Consider the following 20689-nt stretch of genomic DNA (forward strand, 5'->3'; position numbering starts at 1 on the left):
TGGTAGAGAGGACAGGTTAATAGATAGAGTAAGAGAGAGTAAAAGTAGGTAATGTACATGTTTTATTGAAGCCTTTTGGGGATTCTACAGTATAAACATTTGGGAGATAGCACAAATAGGAAGGTGTATGCATTTGGGAATGGAAATGAGAAACAGACAACTGTAGAGAAAGGTGAAAGTGGGTGGCATTACTCACACATCTGTCTGTTGCTGTGTGTGGCGGCCAACAGGGATGGTGCAGATTGATCCCCTGTTCAAAATGACTGAATGTAAATCTTGTGTCACTTATCCTCCTAAGCCATTAAGCAACTGATAATCACTTTGTGTGTGTTCCCTTATATCCCTTTTTCCATCTCTAACTCCCTTTCTTTTTCCCTCTCTCCACCAGGTTCAATATGCCTCACGATGACAACCCCAAATGTCGGGAGGCAGGCATGAAGCACCAGTATCATGTCATGGCTCCTACCCTCAACTATGATACCAATCCCTGGTCGTGGTCCAAGTGCAGCCGCAAGTACATCACAGAGTTTCTAGAGTAGGTACACCAGCTGTCTTTTTTGATAGTAGGGATGTAGGGATAGTAGGGGATGAAGGGAGTAGGGATGATGCCCTTTTCCCATGGAAGAGAAAGTAATGCTTCTCTATTTCCTTTCCAAACTGATATTATCACATCCACATTTTAAATGTGCTTTAACTTTTAGTTGTTGTGACGTGGCCAGCTAAATAAACAGCTTCCACGTCTCTTGCAGTGCTTTGTAGACAGGTCATTGCAATGTAAACTGTGTGGAGTTGTTATTGCCTGGTGTTGAAAGAGTATTTCCTGTTTGAATCCGGGGGTCTTCCTCGGCTGACCTGAGCGATGGATCTTCTGCAGCCCCTCCACGGTCTCTCCACTCAGTCAGAGCCCTGCTCTCAAGATCCTTGGCAAACAGTAATCTAGTCACTATTCCACTTTCCACACCAAAACCTGTAGCACAGGGCAACGGTTCATTCAGCAACTCCTAACGCGCACCATGGTCACCGATCTTGGTGAAGGACTTCCCTTCAAGATGGGAAATGTCAGTTATAATTGGATCTTCCCTGGACGTGACCCTTTAATCTTTGCCTCCTTTCCTCTGTTAATTGTGGAGGCCTAAACAAAGGACAGCCTTGTTGACCAGATGCATCTCGAGAACGCAGTATTAGTCGATTCCTCATATGCAGTTTTAAGGTTGTGTGTCCCGTAGTTTCCAGCCAGTGCTGACCTCAACACTGAGTGGTCGGAACATTCAGATGAGATGAGGAGAACCTTTATGAATCTCCTCATTATTTGGACTGGTCCTTGTCAGCTGTGTTGGGTTTCTGTGCGTGACTGGTTGCCACACAAAAACCAGTATGAGTATGATATGCATGTCAAATGCATTTAAACATTTAACACATAAACTTAACATTTGTTAAACATATGGGATAAATAACAAACACTACAAGTATGGAGAGAGTAAAGCAGCACTTCAGGTTTAGTGTGGGAGCCACAGTGGTGGGAAAGGTCCTTGAGGGGTGTAGTCCAAGTGCTTTTGAAGTCCGTCTCCAGCCAACAATGAGGAGCATTGATTCCTGCGAGCACTTCTACACTGGCACTCCTGCCCAGTGGGCTGACCTGGTCAAGTACGTCAGTGTTTTGACTGCCCATTCTCCCTGAAGAGCAAATTCAATCTGCACCACTCTCCTACCAGTTTAAAAAACGAAAGGCCGCGCCACCTCTCCAACATCCCTTTTCAAAAGGCAAAGGATTCCCCTCCTTCTCCCCCTTATCTCACTGTTGCTGTAATAATGTGCACTGAACTCCCCCACCTGAGAGCTGATGAAAAGCGTCCTGCTGTTGTGCAGTGTTATTATGTGTCAACCGCTATATAAAGAAACCATTCATTCCATCCCTGGCACTGTGCCGCTTGATTTAAGCCACAAAATCCAAATATAAAAGTAAAATGCAAATCTTTGACTGTTGCCACCCACTAATTGTTGTGTTCGCTGGGTGTTGAAACCACATAATCATTAGCAGTGGGCGAGCCCTATCATTTTCTATTAAACACTTCAAAAATTATGCTTACCACACTAACAGCAGCTACCTTTAAAAAAAACCCATGTCGAATCCTTTTTTTAATCTGTTTTTCTTTTCTTGAACAAATCAAGATGGCTCTTTATATGTGGCTCCAAATTCAACTAAACCTCTGTCCTAATTTTGTTTTATATCCCCATGTACAATAAGCGGTACATGCTGTCAGAGACAAACCTCTGAGCATTGCTACAGTTTACTTGGCGCTATTTGATCCAACACTGTGCAGTGATGCTCTGTGTCATTCAATCCTCTGCTAAAACCATCAATGTGACATATGAGTACCTTCTTGTGCTATCTGCTGAGGGATACCCAGTATGGTGTACATGGAAACTATTATTGTTTAGTCTCTTATGACATGCACACAACAGCCAAATATAAGTCATCTTATAAATAAACTCACTTTCATGTTTTCCAATGGCTGCCAGCTGTGGAATCTCTTCTGGTGCCAGAGAGAAATTGCCTCGCCGTCTCGAATTCACACAGCCGATACTCTTTAAAAAAGTTTCATTTAAAAAGTGACCACATTGACCCCTTCTCCCTCTGTCTGTCTGTCTGTCTTGGTCTTAATAATCATTCCATTAGGTTCCAGGACTCTGACTAGACAGATGACCAACTGCTGAAAGACACTGTAATATGGGACTGTCTGTATGATTCCTTGACAGGCACTGCTGGTTTATTCCTCTTACGTACTGTAGTCATTCCCCTACAAGCCAACACTGTTCACTGCAGTTTTTTACATTATGGGTGGAAATGAAAGGGGACAGAAACAAAGTGACGGTAATCCTGTGTAATTATTGGCCTGTCACATCAGCTGGTGCTTTGTGGAGCAGGTGTTTTAGCAGCTCAATCCAGGATGAAATTTGTCAGAGCGGTGCAGACATGTTGTGTAATTACACTTCTATACATGTCTCATGAGCCAGTTTCCTTTTTCAAAAGTAAACAACAAAAGAAGAGATCCTTTGAGCCTCAAGTCACTCTGCTAACATGTTTGACTAGGACCTTTTCACAACCGTGAAGGCTGATGATTTTATATGCAGGCTGCTGGTGCATACATTCAGTCCAGCTGTGTTTGTGGTCTCTTACTGTGTTGAGGTGTAGGGTGTGGCTGATATACATCACAATCTTTCATTATACTGCAATGCAAGGGACTTATGTAACTTTATCAAGGTGCTTTATGATTCCAAATTCCCTTGTTTGCTTCCAGCACAGAGAAATACGCCTTGGATAAAAATGTGGTCAGCGCGCAGATCCTTTTCAGTCTGTATCAAAATGCTGTTTTATTCAGTCTGTGGCGCCTGACTCCAGTTTCATAGTGACAGCATTTACTAACAGGCTATTGAGGGGAAGTGGTATCAGTCTCTCTGTTAGGTAACTTTACAGACCACCCACAGGGAAAACACATCTGAGAATGGTCACAGACAATGACACAGAGATGTTTATTTTGCTCTTATGAAAGAGATGTTACATGTTGAGTCTTTGTGGGGTCAGAAAATACTGGATTATCTTGAAAGTTTTCATACCAAGAAAGTTTGCCTTGTGCATGTGTGTGTGTGGACATGTGCATTTGTCTGTTTGTGCACACTTGTATGGTTTTATAATTTCCTTTTCATTTACTGTACACCAACTACTCTCTTTGACATAGCACCGGCTACGGAGAGTGCCTTCTTGATGAGCCTATAGGCAGGACGTATGAGCTGCCTACCCTACTCCCTGGTCAAATCTACAATGCCAACAGACAATGTGAACTGATGTTTGGACCTGGTTCCCAAATTTGCCCTTACATGGTAAGTTGGCTTGCATGCAAAGCAAGCAAAACCACACTGAAAAAGTAAAAAATAATTAGGTCTTCAGGTGGAAGTAGATCTGAGATGGTTATTTTCTACCTAGAGGTACAGGAAACCTTTTTTACATATGTACCCTCAAAATCTGAGCAGATGAGTTATCCATACAATATAAGCCAACAGATGTGAAACTGTATTCATTTTTGTGTGTGTACTTTTTATGGCACTTTATTATAATGTACAACGGAATCAATTCAACTGTTCTTCCCATACGTAATGTATAACATGCCTTTCAAGGATACAAAGGGACAGATTAACTAAGCCTATTGTTGAATGCATAGCGGCTAATTAGAACATGATGCTGGCACATTTAAATTGCATCTCACAGATGTCTGGAAAGCAATGAACCAAAAAAGAGAATGTCAGTTCCCAGCTACTAAGACTGAGATCTGAGAACTGCAATCACATACTCCTCCTCCCACAAGAATGAAGGGAAATATAGGAGGGAAACAGCAGTCACAGGTGAACTGTGTTGGAAACCTGTAGAATGTGCACTCATTATGGACAAACTATTTTTTTTTTTATTCTGCCACAATGATTAATTGCTAGTGCTCACTTTTTTTTTTACGCAGAAACAATGCAAACGGCTGTGGTGTACAAGTGCAGAGGGGGACCATAAAGGATGTCGCACGCAACACATGCCACTGGCTGATGGGACTGACTGTGGTCATGGAATGGTAAGTTTGAAAATGTATGCAATGGTCTTATCAACGTGTTGATCTGTGTTGCTCGATGAAACTTTCTTTCAGATGTTTCACTTGGTAGAGGGATGCTTATTGGGTGGAAGTTGATGTTCAAGGTTGATGTAGTTCCCAGTTGATACTATAATGATAATGAGGTGACATTTTTATGAATTTTTTGAATTCACTTTGATTGCATAGTGAAAAGTGCCACACAAACAAAGTGTGTCCTAACTGTATACTGTACAATGGAATTCCTAAACTCTGAGCTATATGGTGAAGTGTCTTCTTTACTTCTTGCATGTTGGGATGTAATGCATCTGTATCTCACATATTCAACATCTTATCCTCTTTCCATGGGGGAATGTGCCATTGAGTTGTTGCATTAAATTATCCTGATGCAAAAAAAACCCCACACCTCTGGTATCTGAAGCAGGGTAAGAACAATACGATCATTTACAGCTACCATGAAACCAGTTTGGGCTAGCTTTAACCCAAATGTGGGTTAGATTTAAATATTTGTTTTGAATTGCCATGTTGCAACACTGAATGTATTTCCTCTGTTTACTAGTCAGCAGTGTTGTTAAAGCTGGTCTCATTGCACCTTAGACAAAATACATTACTGATACAAGCCAAACCTCCCATGCAGTGCCACTTTGAATTCTGATTTCCTTCTAGTTCACTTTCTCCACCAAGAAAAAGGAATAATTTATCATGCATTACTCTCCTGCCTGCTTTCTGGTTGTAGAAGCCCATGTAAATGTGGTCAGGTGATGGCCCTAGTTAGAAACTTGAAGCTTTACCCTCAGTGTTGTTACGGGGCCCCAACCCCCATTAGCCTTCATGTTCTCCTCGCTCTGGGATGCTATGCTAATTAGGGCTGAGACGGCGGGTCAGTCACTGAGGATACATGGAAAGAAGGGCTGCAGGGGAGGGGGGCAGAGAGAGACAGAGAGAAAGAGGAAAGAAAAGAGAGACAGAGGGGGTGAAAAAGAAGGAGAGAGAGTCTTGAGAGGGAAAGGTGAAGACGTGGGTCCTTTGAAAGAGGATGCCGCCCGCCGTTCACAGTTGAGTCACCTTGTTGTGAACCCATGACCCTAAAACCTCTTTAAAAGGCGGGTGAGTGGGTCAGTGGTCAGGCCGTAACAGAGCCCAGGCTGAGGCCAGCCAGCGCTCTCACAAAAGATCTCACATCAGTGATTCTGCAGAGCAGGAGGCGGGAGGAGAAGAGGGAGGAGGAGAGCTAGGAGGAGGTACAGGGGGATGAGGATATGGTGGGCTGGTGTTTAGCATTCGGAACATGCATGAGAGAGAGAAGGAGGGTTCTCTTCTTTCCTTAACCTTCTGCCCTCCAGGAGTCTTTTGCAGTGTGGGCCCATGTAAGTCTTATATCCCTTATATCCTTTCATCTGGCTCCATCTCCCACCTCACCATGTTAGGTCCTGGATAAGGGCTGTCTAGCGAGAAGAGGTTAACAGGGTATAGCTAACATCTTAATCCAACTACAACAACCCCGACTAAACAGTAATGGTCCTGGGATCGCAGCTCCCATACTGGTGTCAGCCTTTATGTGGGAGTAACACTTCAGGATACATGGTGTTAGTTTAATTAAACCAAGTGGTTTGCTTTAATAAACTACACGCCCTTAAACCAACTTGAGCTGACTTAGCTAGATTACAATGGATGTTTGGGCTTGAAACCCCATAAACATTGATTTGGTGATTTGCAGATCAATAACACTAGGACATCTGGGTTCAAACCAGGTTCAATTAGTTTGAAAAGTGAACATTTTTTGGATGTGTAAGTTAAAGGAAAACCATTGTTTCAACTGCATTACAGTGTGTAGGGGGAGGACCTGATTCACACTGACGTATAGTAATTTAAATGCTGTTTATGTGTAACCTAAAAGTCTAAAAAAAATTACTTTTCAACCACATTTAGCCCCATTTTAAAGGACCAGTGTGTAGGTGTTAGTGGTGTCTAGCGGTGAGGTTGCAGATTGCAACAACTGATAACCCTTCCCCTCATCCTCCCCTTCCAAGCATGTAGGAGAACCTACAGTGGCTGCAAAACTCACAAAAAAACACGAAAATCTCCTCTCTAGAGCCAGTGTTTTGTTTGTCCATTCTGGGCTACTGTAGAAACATGGTGGTGCAATATGGTGGGCTCCATGTAATGGGACCCGCTCCCTATGTAGATATGAAGGGCTCATTCTAAGGTAACAAAAACACAACGATACTTATTTTCAGGTGATTATACACTAATTAAAACATACTTATGATATTATATTGCATTTCTGCTGAGTCCGTTCTGCTAGATGCCATCAAAGTCTACACACTGGACTTTTAACCTACCCACCTAGACATCTTTTGATCCCAAGATCACATAATTAATCACTCCCTCCGCATTTTCTAAACAAGAGTCTGCGAACAAATGTGGTGGCTGTTGAACTAAATGCCAGCATAACCATGCAAATGCATTCACAGTGACAATGCTAACATGCTGATGTTTAGCAGGTATAATGTTTACCATCTTAGTTATGTGTGTTAGCATGCTAATATTTTCTAAATAGCACTAAATTCAAAGTGAAGCTGAGGATGATGAGAATGCCATTAGTTCTGCAGGTATTTGGACATAAACTAAAGTACTGGACAAATAACAATTGACTTGGTAATGGCACTAGATGAAAGGTTAGTGGATTGCCAAAGTGATTACAATTTTATATTTATAATATATACAATATTATATATATATATACAATATTAATGTCTGGGCTAAATTTCATGGCAATCCACCTTATAAATGTTGAGACATTTCACTCAAAATCACAAATGTCAACCTGATGGTGGCATTAGAAGAAAAGTTGAAGAATAACCAAAGTCAGTAGCATTCATTCTCTGGGGACCATGAATGTCTGTACAAAATGTTATGGTAATCTATCCAATAGTTAATGAGATATTTCAGAATTTGACTGGTCAACAGGTCAGTTGACATAGAGCCCCACTGTTATTGTGGATAAAGTCATATCTGATCTTTAAATGGTGGATGTTTACTGTATTTTTTTGTTCATTACTTTGTGTGTGTGAGTGGTGGCACCACCTTTGTTTGCAGTGCCGAGGGCCCAGTCTCATCTTCATGCAGGGGGCTGTTTGAAGTAGCATGAGTTGAAAGCGAGGGGGTCCCTGCACCAACACTCACCTGCCCATACAAGAGTGCTTTTATGTGGTATTTCTGTGTGGTGTGTTTGTGTGCGCGAGTATGTTTGTGTTCATCAGTATGCTAGCCTCAAAAGTCTGATAATCCGCAAAAGCAGATAATTCTTCTTGATGATCTTGTATCTTTTTGTATTAGTCTTTCTTCGTATCTCTTTCATCCTATAGCTACTTGTCCTACTTATTTTTCCTTCTGCCCTGTATCTTTCTTCTTCTCTTTTCCGAGATATGCTCAGTGTACTTAAAATATTATACCTTCTCATCTCTTATCCTGCCCCCTCTTTATAACCAATTCTATCCTTTCTCTTTCTTCCTACAACTAGTCATGAGGTTCAGGTCTAAGGTTTACAGGGTCTTGGGTCGGGCTTTTGGCTCAGAGGTGTCTACAGGGCATTGAAGGGGAGTGTGTGGAGGTGGGGTGGGGGGTTGTCAGATCTGGAGGATTACAGCTATGGCCTCTATGGGGGAAAACTAGCAGCATGTATTGTCTTAGCAACCACAGCTCCCCTTTAAAGATCCCTTTCTTAGCCTATCATTAGACCAAAGCCTACCGTGTCATTCCAAATTATTACATGGGAAATGTCATCTCTCGTAAAAAAGACATTTTCTCAAAGGCTAGCTGTCACCTCTTGTGTGGGGAGATTTTTTTGTTCTGTCGGGTTACGAAACAAAGTTGTGAGCGCATCGGGTAATTGAGGTCAGTGCCCAAAAAGTAGGAGAGAGGCACGTCCCCAAAATGAAGAGTGAAAAAAAGTTTGTTTGTATACAGCTTAGTTGAAATAGGGCAACGGGCACTGTAGGGTTCATGGGTAGTTTTCTCCCCCTCTGTTCCCCTTCTTTTCTGACTCTCTGCTTCTCCTCCCTCCCTCGCTCCCTCTCTGTTGCTCAACAGGCCCTCTCACAGGGCGCCGGAGTGAGTAATGCGGTCACATGACCCCTTGGCGGCGCGTCTGTCATCTGGCTCAGTGGGCCGTGCACTAACGAGGGCATCCCATCACTTGTTGTCTATAAATACCGCCACCACCCTCCCACCCTCCCTCCATCCTCTCTTCTCCTTCTCTTTCTCTCTCCCCCCTTTTCGGTCCCTCTCACTCTTCAAAAGGATCCTGCCTGTGTGCCTGTGTGTGTGCGTTTTGATTTTTTGTGCAAGTACATGCATGGTTTCACTTGTGTGTGTTGCGTTTATATGCTTGCAGAATTATCTACATTTAATATAAGTGTGAGCACACGGTCTGCACACACGTCTGCATGAGTGTGTGTAGATTAGGGGCCAGCCAGCATGGTCAATAAGGGCCTGTCAAGCCAAAGCTGGGGAACGCTTGGCCCTGTATCCACATCCCCGCCCTTTGAAGGTCCTTGTGCTGCTTCTCACCACGTTGTCGCTCAGTGGGTGGCAGAGGAAGAAAGTGGCAACTGAGCTTAAATAAACTGTGATGTTTTGTTGTCAAAGTTCTCATTGTTCTCAGTTTTGTGCAGTTCATTGAATAGCTTAAGTGTGGTCTTGACTGAAAGCACCCTTGAAAGATGTTTTTTGCAATTTGTTGCAAAATGAAATACAAAACATTCAAGTGTTTTTGATTTCATTCATTATCATGACTCCTTACTAAGCTTTTCTTTAGGTGTGTAAAAAGCAAAAAGCTTTCCCAGATACTCTTAACAGGGGCTTAATTGAGTGGTTAGTGTAAGTGAATAAACGGGAAGTTGTTTTTGATTTCCAGAACATTCCTCGGGAAAAGAATGACAACCTGCTTTGGTTTCAGCCAATTAGAGTGAGATAGTGAGGTCTTGAAAAGTGAAGCCAGGGCAGAATGGAGTCTGTTGGCGGAGGCGGTGAGTGTTGGCTGGAGCCTCCTGGCAGCCTGACAGACTTGTCGTACGATGCTGGGACGGGGTGTGTGTTTGTGTGTATGTGTGTGTTTGTGTGTCTGTGCGTGTGCCTGTACTGTAACTTGGGATTGTGAGACTGGTATCAGTGTCACTCTCAGCTAATCTCTGGATATTTGCAGGATGTTGCCACTTTGATTTGCCATCATCACAGACATATCTGTGGATTTGGGCTAACAAGAGGATTGTTGTTTTAGCATTCACGTACTTTGCTGATGGAATTACTGTGTCCGGTAGGCAGTGAGTGGAGCTTTCATTACTGGCTCTCTAGATTGTTGGAGAGGGGCAGATGATGTATTTGGTTAGGTGTTGAATTATGACAAAAATGTATGTCCTAACACTCAGTTATCAAAATCAAATTATTGTTTAAAAAGTGTATTCATTGTAAAGAGGTAGATGATGTAAATAAATACAAAATGACAGAAACTTTTCGGGAACCTGGAAACACAACATCCAACATATACAGTGATGACACAAATGACAAATGTAAGCCTGTATGTGTAAGCCCAAAATTTCCACCAACTTTTGAGAAATATAGCTGTGTCTTTAGCTTGTCATATGTTCAAATTTCTTCTCCAGCTAGTTGCTAACTTTTGTTTGTCTCCCGCTTATGTAGCATACAGTAAGTTCACCAGAGCTTATTGGTGAAAACAGCTACCAGCTGCTGCTGAAAACCAGTTTGATGTGAGCAGAATTTGCTGGCAAGCTGCTATTATCTAAATATTTCTATTATAAATGGATAATTTGATCACATGACTACCACAGAGAATTATTACCTGACTCTACAGTTAGCCTCAGCTCTGCGGAGTGTTTTAGCCTCTTTTACTTAACTCGTTTGGGTTTTACAGCCAAAAACGTATCTGTTTTGGTTCACTCTCACCACCTCCATGAGCATTTTTGTTCAGCTAAATAGTCAGATATTTCCCTCAGGAGTTGGTGACAACAAAAACAGAGCTAAAGGGAGAGTGATATTAGACTTACATTCATCACAGGGATAGAAATATCTCCAAATGAATGCTAATGTTGCTTTGTGTTTACTCAATTTGTAAATATGCAACTGTTTGCTATCACATGTCAACTTTATATGGTGACACTAGTTTATCAATGTTTTGTTTCCAAAAACAAAAATCTTCAGAGTACAAAGAAAATTATCTGTAGGTTTATCTCTTCGAGGGTCCCCTTTGACATACACATAATCATTTCATCCATTGATAATAATAAAAATATTGAATAGCTCAGCTATCTGCAGAGTTGTACAGAGATGATGATAAGTGAGAAAGACCTGGTAAAAGTGTCTCTGAAGCTCAGGTGAATGGAACAGCTGACAGGGCCAAACTAGTCATTGACTCTAATGACAACCTTTACATTTCTTGGAAAGATGTAGGGGGAGGAGAGAGCACAGAGGGTGGAAAAAAAAGATAGGAAACAAAGTAAGGAGATTCAGTGAGTAAGGAGAGGTTGGTTGGGGTCATGGTTGCATCATGTTGTCTCTTTTGCTCACCTTCCTCTCCCTCCCATCATTTCTCTTCCTCTTGTCTTAACACCCTTTTAACACAGGAGAAAGAGGAAATATGGAACTAACAGGGAAAAAAATGCATGTCATAGCTGAAAAATGAGTCAGTGTAAATCCAGTCTATAATAACAGCTGTCATTTGACTTATTTCCTTTCTTCTGCTTTCCCAAAGAGATCTTAACAGAGAATTCTTTACTTCTGTATGGCTTCATGGGCCCTTTATTGTGTCTCACCTCCAGGTCAAATTATTTGACGTGTGATAGTGACTGATGCCTTATTGAAAATCAACAATGGTGGTCCATCTTGTGCCATTTTGGCTCCAGATGTTTTCAGATTTTTTTAGGATTGAAGTCTGTTTTAATTGTGTATTGTAGAAAAGACAGGGGTTTCGCTGCAGGGCGTTAGAGACAAAGACACAAACCCCCAACAGGCTAAGGCCAAAGTGAACTCCGAACCCAGAGCCATGAGAAAGACACCGCAACATGAAAGGTGATGCCTTTTGGAAATGGCTGTGTTAAAATGAAAGAGCGGAGGGCTTTTTAAATCAGTCCTCTGCCTTCTCATTCCTGCAGTGATGTATGGCTTGGGTTCAGAAATGAGGTGCTCTCTGCAACAGTTTCCTGGCAATTACAGGGCGCTAACTTCCAAACCAGCCAGCTGAAGAGCTCAGAGCAGATGCTGCTGTCCTTAGATACTGTTCCCACTGGCGGGGTTAGCATGCTGGTAACTATTCTCTTGGCTGTATGGCTGAGTTGGTTCAACTTCATTTAGCAGGGTGTGTTTGTTGGTGTGTCATTGCAGAGCAAAGAGGTGAAAGTACTGCATATGTTTGCCTGCGTGCATTATATCTATGTACAGTATGTGGAAAATGCATGCATGTGATATATGTGTATGCACATATGCGCATGTCTTGGTATGAGTTGGTGAGTCAGCGTGTGTCTTTGTAAAATTCCTAATTTGAAACACATGCTAGTCACAGCTGGACAAGTTTCTCTCACAAGACCTTCAAATGTCTCAACACATTCCCAATTGAGGGCAAATTTTGACAATCTTTCTAGGAAAGGGTCCTTAATGCTTGTTTGAGATTTGCCAAGACTGCCTTTCACCTCAGCGTTTTCCAAGGGTGTGTTTGTGCACTTCGGAAAGAGAGGCTAATTGGAATTGAGCGTGGCACCCAGATGCCTTCAGACTCTGAGCAATCACTCTCACACTTAACACACATTCACACATGTGCACACACCCCCCCAAACACACAAACACACACACACACACACACACACACACACACACACACAGTCATGTGCATGCTCACATTGCAAACACACACACACACACACACACACACACATACATCACACAGATGTTTTTTTCCTTCCACTCCTCTCGTTCCTTCTTTCTTCTTTTCACCCACATCACCTTTTCAAGCCAAACAAAACGGTTGTAAACACAGGGTGCCAGCGGGGGGAGTGGAATGCCTCAGAGGCTTACACAGGCTTTGGTCCTCTCTGACAGACAGTCCGCCTTGTGTTTGACAGTTCCTTGGGTCCCGCCGCCGGGTTGCACTGTGGTGGTCCCAGCGTGGCCCTTGCAATTTCCCATAGGGGGATAAGGGGGATGGGTGGCTATGGAAAGGAGGTATAGAAGGGATGCTCAGGTTGGGGTTGACAGTCCCTAAGCTGAGGTGGAGGAAGGGGATATGAGAGCTGTAAAGAGAGGGAAACTCTTTGTTGTGACACTGGAAAACTCTGGATTTACTTCTCAAAATGTGTATCTTCGACAATTCCATGAACTCCAGGTCTTCAGCTCAGTTTTTTCTTGAGGAGATTGCTTAATCTGTAAGGACCAGCACCTGTTTGTCTTTTCATGGTGTGAAAACCATTTTCACTTGTGGATGTTTTATCGCATTCCCTTTTGTGCTTTTCATTTGAATTGTTCTCTGAATCCATTGTTAGTGCTCCAACAAAATTATCAATAGCTTCAGTTTGCATTTACAGTGGACTCAGAAGAAAGGCCCAGGCTATTACTCAGACCATGTATGGATTATAGAAATGTTTGTGTAGTCCATACCCTACGGCTGTTAACACCTGTCTGTCATTGTGCACCTACTTTACACTCCATCATTAGGCCCACAAGTGTGTAAAACACACATGCAAACTAAGCCTGGATAGTAGAGCCAGCAGTGCCAGATTCTGTATATGGCTACATGTGTTTCTGTGTATGTGTGTATGACTTTGCAGTTTTGCAGGTGTTCACTGAAGGTAATGACTGCAAGTTTTGAATTTATGTTGCCAGATTAGCTGTTGTCCAGGAGACAACTTTGATTGATATCCTCCCTGGTTTATTAGTGTAATTATGAAAATTCACTGAAGCAAATCTCACATGGTTCTGAACAGACGGTCTCAGTTTTTATCTGAAATCAGGGATTGAATGTCTTGTAGTGGAATGGGCGTGCAGCCAGTTGAAATGATAATGGTTGCATTTCTCATCTGGAAGGAGCTGGCAATGAAAGTAACAACTTGCACTAGCAGAGCAAACTCTGAAACACAGTGCAAATGAATACACTGCGGTGTCCACAAAGAACATCCTCTTGTTCAGATTACAGGTCTTAAGCGGTGTACCTACAGCTTTAAAACATAGGTGAACAGGACACGTAGCTGAACAGGAGAAGAGAGCTGCTGAAGTCAAGCCAGTAATGAACTTTGTTCCTCTTGTTATCACAACTCTAGAGTTTCCTTATCACGGTGCCACTGCTCCCCATGCCTGTGTGCCCGGACGGCGGGCTACGTACATAGACAGACGCCGTCTTGTCCTGCATTCTTTCAGTGAACAGGACCCTCCGATATCTAACACAGTGAGAGGGGGATTTAGTTACACACAAAGGGAAATGGGCCTGCCGTGCTTTGCTTATGAAAGCAGTGTTAGCACTTCTTGGCAAAGGTTGGTTAGTGGGTACGCACTGTTTCATAGCAGGCGCCTTATTTTCTGTCACATTGGGTCTACTGTATTAAAGATTTTTATTATGTAATTTTGTATTTACAATCCAAGCTACTCCACTGTCTATGGCATAGCTAATCGTTTTTGTTTTCAAATGTTTTCTTATTGTAACCAAACTGATTTCACGTTGAAGGTCTAACAACATTTTCTATAGATGGGTCACATCAGGCTTACGACACTGTGCAAAGAAAGAGGCTGTGTCCTATGTATCTCGTTGTTTGCATCAAATTGTCTCTACAACTCACCATAGATTTCCATATTGTTTATGAAAAGCGTTTTTCTCATCATCACATGAATGATTTGGAGTCCCAGCCTTCAGTCTGTGACTGAAAGTTGGGACATGTGAGAAGAGCCGAGCAGGAACCGGAGTCAGACTGGCCATCAGGAACACCGGGAGGTGGGCTGGTCGCTATGTGGGCCGCTTGAGCACTATGTGGGCCGCTTTAGCAGCCCGTTATACAAAAACAAGAGCAAAAGAGATGCATCGTTGGCCCAGTAGCAGCTGCAGCACCCCTATCTATCACTCCCTCACTCCTCCATCTCTCTTTGGACAGCTGGAGGAGTTGGATGCATTCCCCAAGGCTAATCACTGAATTAGGATTTCTTTTAAAATATAGCTTGATGTGTAAACAGAGGATTATGAAGGCAAAGAGGAACACCACTCCCAGCTGAGCATGCACTAAATCTGCACCAGAGCTGTGTTTGTCTTCAGGAATGATGAGATGCAGTCATGGCCAACATGATGCCACAGTCATAACAGGATCTCTGTGTGTTTGTGTGTGTTCACATCAGTATTGCAGACACGGGATGTGTGTAAACAAGGAGTTGGATCTGCAGCCAGTCCATGGGGAGTGGGGTCCCTGGGGGCCCTATAGTATTTGCTCCAGGTCCTGTGGTGGAGGAACTCGGAGCACCGTAAGAGACTGCAACAAGCCTGAGTAAGAAAGAATCAGACACTTAAAACAATTAACGCTGTTATACAATTAATATATGAGTGAGACTGTAAACCACTAAGAACAGTAATAAAAAAGAATAAGTGTTGTAAACAAGCTAAAGCGAGTAACAAGATTAAGTGAGCCTGAATTTAAATGGCATACTACACCAGTCAAACATGAACAAACGCGAGCAAATGCTTTAGATTGAAATTAACTGTAGTGTCTGTCTTCTTTTCCTCTAGGCCTAGGAATGGCGGTAAGTTCTGTGTAGGACGCAGGATGAAGTTCCGCTCTTGCAACACTGAGCCATGTCCACGAGGACGGAAAGATTTCCGCGAAGAGCAGTGCTCTCAGTTTGACGGCAAGCACTTCAACATCAACGGTCTACCTCCCACCGTCCGCTGGATCCCTAAGTACAGTGGTAGTGAGTACACCAATGTAATCCTACAGCGTGTAATTTGAATGTCTTGTTGTAAAATGAGCCGAAACATCAAAGATGGCTACTATTTACATCCAACTATACAGTGTAGTTTGAAGCCAATGATACAGAGTGTTTAACTTAAACACTGCAAATGGCCATGCAACCATTTTGAAATACGTTTTTGTCTGTACCCAGTTGTCACTATTCGTGTGCTTACTTGGGTTTGTGTAAACTTGTGGTACTATATTACAGTAAATCCACATTGTGTGTAGGAGGGATGTGGAGCCCAAGACATTCAAACTTTTGATAGATCTATATAGTTTAGTTCTAGCTTAGTTAATTTATTTGCCCAAATAACAAGAAACACACACACACACACACACACACACACACAAAAACATAACCCATTAAAAGAGTAAAAAAGGGCATCCCACCAAAAAGGAAGATAAATGCTTGTTGAAGAATGGGTGGATGTGTGAGGTAGTGTAAGGCGTACACGCCTCTGTGTGTGTGTCTCTTCTTTTTCATACTTTGCATGCCCATGATAAGAGATGCCCTGAGGTAAACCTGTAGCTGACACTAAACAACAGCAACATTAAAGCAGCTTGCAGCCCTTCCATATGATCTTCCTGGCAGCTCTCCCTGCTGTAGCAGTATCTCATTCCTTTGCCGAGATGGCTTGCTCAGCTACATGAGATTTCCATCTGGCAAAGACCACCATGTCTAAGTTACTGCAAGTGATTCATTCATTTAATTGATGCTATACAAGCAAACAGACCAAGCCATGGAGCCAGTATGCTGTCAGATACAAAGTGATTTTTTCAAACAAGGGGTAAGATTTTGGCAAATCTAGCAGAAGTCTGTTGAGCTTTGCAAAAAATGTAAATAGGTTTAAGATAAGAAATGTGAGCTGTTATGTTTTGTTTTATTTCATCAGCATGGCAAGTCATCTTAAAGCATTTCATCCTGTTATTGTTCAGGATTTTTGTTTTATTAAATCTCATTAACTCAGTGAGCAATGGCACAACTTTTCCCATAATTTGTATTCTTTCTCCATCCAGTACTAATGAAGGATCGGTGTAAACTCTTCTGCCGGGTTGCTGGGACTACGGCGTACTATCAGCTGAAGGACCGCGTCATTGATGGCACGCCATGTGGGCCAGACACTTACGACATCTGTGTTCAAGGCCTCTGCAGGGTATATCTGTCTGTGTCTTCTTCTGTTATAAACATGTACAAACACACACATACGATGCACAAGTTTCATCATCAATGTCAGCTTTCAGCCGTAGCTCCCTCTTACGATATCATGATAACCAAAAGAGTTATTACAGAAAAGGCTTTTATCCAGTTTCAAGCTTTCCGTTTTATATGTTTATGTGTGTTAAAGTGACATTTTGGTTGATGCTAAAATACAAACTGAACTCTCTCAACCTGCTCTAGCTTTCACTTGATTCATGTGTTGAAATTACTGGAAAGGATGCATTTGAGTTTTCAGTGAGAGGATGTGGGTCACAATCAGAAACACCTGCATTTTCCAAGTCCAGTTGCACAAGTCCAGGGGAAACACTGCTGACAAATGTGCAGTTAAAAGGATTCAAACAGACCCAGTTGAACAGACCCCTCCTGTAGGGGTGGGGGCTGTTCTAAAGGGGTTCTGACCAGCAACAGGCTACCTACCTCCTACAGGCCTGCTTTAGGTGGTGGTCTAAAGCAGAAAGGAAGGGAGAATAAATAAAAATAAATAAATACATAAAATTCTGCCCTGACCCAGCTGTCCTGACCTGACCCACCCCAGATCCACCCTGGTGCCTCTTTGTCCTTAGAGCCCCTTTCACACAGAAAACCCACTCACCCACACAAATACACACACACACACAAACACCCACCTACACACATGCGTACTACAATGAGAGAATCTAAGCCAAACATTATACTTTTTTTTGTTTGTTTGTTATATCGTTGTTCATGTTTTTTTTCCTCTTTTGTTTCGGTTTGTTTGAGTCTAGTTCTCCCTCTTGTTTTGTGCTGTGTCATATGGTCACATGTATTGCACTATGAACAAAAAAACCCCAAAAAACATTCAATCTAATCATTTTAAGAACAGCATGTCACAATACATGAGTCTAAATCACTCATATCTATTTTCTCTTCACCTATGCCTTTTCAGCAAGCAGGCTGTGATCACGTACTTAACTCAAAGGCCAGGAACGACAAGTGCGGAGTGTGTGGCGGGGACAACTCATCATGTAAAACCCTGGCAGGGACCTTCAACGATGCTCAATATGGTACGTCCTGCTCCTCAGATTACACGGAAGAAACACTAATAGCCGACTGTTCATAAAAAGGTGCTGCTACTAAACATACTGTATGTCAGCAGCTTCAGCAGATGAGCTGTGATATATCTGATACACAATAAACATAGATTTCACTTCCACATGGCTACAGCACTCACGTGCTGTATTCTCATATTAAACACTGATGTCATGTCTGGTTATGTTTAAACATAGTAAGCTTGATTTTCAGCAACAATACGTGCCTCAGCCAAATTAGGGGAGTGCAGAACACCAATCTTCTCTTTAAGCAGTCTCCACTCTGTCAGGTCTTTCGATAGCAAACACAAACCTGACATCACCCCTTTAAACTGTCCTGCTTAATGTGGTGCCTCAACGATGGCCAACTGCTGATCGCATCCAATCCTTTTTAAGTCTGGGCAGCAAAACAGCAGAAGTATTAGTATAAAAGCCCTGGGTGTGGCCTCCATCATGTTTACTCCGCATTAGTTTGGCGCTGAGCTTTTGCGTCTCTATCCATCTGCTTTCTTTCTTCACTCTGTTGTTTAGTGGGGGTATGGGGTTTGAGGACTGTATTGAACCAAACCAGGCATTGACCTCAGCCCTGGAAATCTTAAGAGAGAGAACATGAGTGGGAGTGCAGCCCAGGCAGGATATCCCTCTGCTCCTGGGTCTGGGCCTGCCTTTCTCTCTTTCACCCTTTGTCCTTTTCTGTTTGATGTCTCTTTGTTTGTTAGTGTCTACCTTTGTCTGTCCTTCACTTTCTCCATCTCAATCTTAGTTTTTATCTTGTTCTTTCCTTTCGCTACTGCACCAGACTAGACAAGCTGAATTTGCAGACAAAACCAGAGCGGACCACTGAAATGATACAGCATTCGAACATTTTTCTTCAGGGGTGTTCATATGTGTTAATGGAGTTTTTCTGAGATGTCTTACAATTTTTATTCTTCTTGGATTTGAACACTATCCAAGTCTTTAGCTGGTCCAGCCTTCAGTACAGCCAGGTCAGGTCTAATGATGAAGTCAGAGTACATGCTATCAGCGCGATAATGGCCAACAGACTTGGATAGTCAGGAATGAAAATCAGCATTAGCCACAACAATTGATTGTTTTATCCCAAGTAGTGTGTCTTAGTGGAACACTAACGATATAACATCTGGGAAGCCATGAATGACGGGAAGCTGTGATTGGTTGGTGTCCAATGTGTAGTCTGCTATGTCTCTCTGACACAGTTTAAATCAGACATACTGTAGTGCTTACTTCAAAAAAACAAAAACATTGTGTACTGGTTTTAATTCAAGTCTGACTCTAGTCCACAGTTCAAGTCTCTCTAGATAAAACCGGCCAGTTAACTACCCAAGTAATTTGGAAATGTTTACCATGACTTCAGTCCTCTGACAGTTCGCATCACGGTAAGCTTGTGACACAAATTTTCCTCAGCAGGCTATTAATACTACATCATCTTCTCTCTTCCTAGTGGCAGGGAGATGCATGTTTGAGGTAAACCCCAGCATTCTCTAAGTGCGGCATGGTTGTGTTTTTCCCCCCGGGTGGTGTGTTTACTGTTCATTCTCGGGTCACTCTGTGGTGGCGGAGGATTGTGTGTGGTCAGTTGTTAAGCTGGGGGATCTCAGAGGCCTCTGATGGCTTGTGGATACCATGTTTCCTCAGAAGGGGACTGTGTTGGCGGTTTCTAAAGTTCATACGCCCCTATTTTTTTTATGTGCTTATCCTGTCCCCGGTGGTTAGAGAGGGAATTTGACATGGCACTTAACCAGTAACAGTTAACACCAAGGGCATTTTTTTTTTTACTGTAGTTAATAGGTCTGGGTTTTATAGTGAAGGTTTATTTAAAGTAGTTTCTTTTTACAGTTGTGTTTAGGAATGACAAGTAATTATCAGGTACTGTGTGGCCTCAGTGGGAAGGGTTTTCAGTTATGTTTGACATGGCTTGTGATAACACTGGATGTGTGTGTGTGTGTGTGTGTGTGTGTGTGTGTGTGTGTGTGTGTGTGTGTGTGTGTGTGTGTGTGTGTGTGTGAGAAAGATGGCTGATGAGAGGAAGATATGCAAACCAAGTGCTGCCCCCGAGTGGCTCAGGGTGTGAGGCTAGCCATCGTATCACACCAACTCACACCTCCTCTCTCTCATTTCATTGATTTTTTTCTGTCATTCTGAAGGCAGGACTTTGTAGTTGGAAGGCTGACCACACGGTTATCGGATGAAATCCTCAAGCTGAACTAACATGAAAGAAATTAGTGAATGTTAATAATTTGCTACGTAGCACCCACCATTATCATACCCTCAATCAAGCCTTTGAACACCCTGTGGTTTTACCAGACTGACCTAGTAGTCCAAACAGCTGCTCATCATACAGTAAGGTATACCCTTTTCCACCCTACATACCTCAAAGTGTTGCTGTAAACAGGAATATGCTGTTAATCATCTGATCTTCCCTATTTTACCTGTAGAAAAAAATAGATTTATTACGTATTACGTTTACTTTGATGTGCAGAATCTGTAGCAACTACTCTCATAAGTAGAGCTAGCTATCGTTTGAATTTTTTTGATACTAATGTTGACATGATAACTGTATTTTGGTTAAAAAAAAAAAAACAATAGATAAACCACAGTCTACCAATAAATACAATATATCCTATAATTGGCAAAGTGATTATTTAAATCCAAAATTGGGCAATCAGAGAATAAGTAACATATTCAAATCTGAGCAAGCATTCAATATCAACTAGTTTTTGATACTTGCTGCTACGGACACATTTCAATTGGTAACAAAAAAGTATTAAGGTTTAATACCAAGCA

General features: G+C 42.3%; 1 protein-coding gene across 1 annotated transcript in view; it reads left to right on the top strand.

The window, feature by feature from the left end:
* LOC121896936 (A disintegrin and metalloproteinase with thrombospondin motifs 20) overlaps positions 1–20689 on the top strand; it is an 83898-nt gene that overhangs the window by 22850 nt on the left and 40359 nt on the right. The window contains exons 9-15 of the mRNA XM_042411050.1: positions 389–535; positions 3738–3879; positions 4509–4613; positions 15012–15157; positions 15397–15578; positions 16637–16773; positions 17746–17863. Of these exons, the coding sequence (XP_042266984.1) occupies positions 389–535; positions 3738–3879; positions 4509–4613; positions 15012–15157; positions 15397–15578; positions 16637–16773; positions 17746–17863 (977 nt within the window). The remainder of the gene's footprint in view (positions 1–388; positions 536–3737; positions 3880–4508; positions 4614–15011; positions 15158–15396; positions 15579–16636; positions 16774–17745; positions 17864–20689) is intronic.

The sequence above is a fragment of the Thunnus maccoyii genome, chromosome 5 (genome assembly GCF_910596095.1).
Source record: "Thunnus maccoyii chromosome 5, fThuMac1.1, whole genome shotgun sequence".
In the NCBI taxonomy this organism is placed as follows: domain Eukaryota; kingdom Metazoa; phylum Chordata; class Actinopteri; order Scombriformes; family Scombridae; genus Thunnus; species Thunnus maccoyii.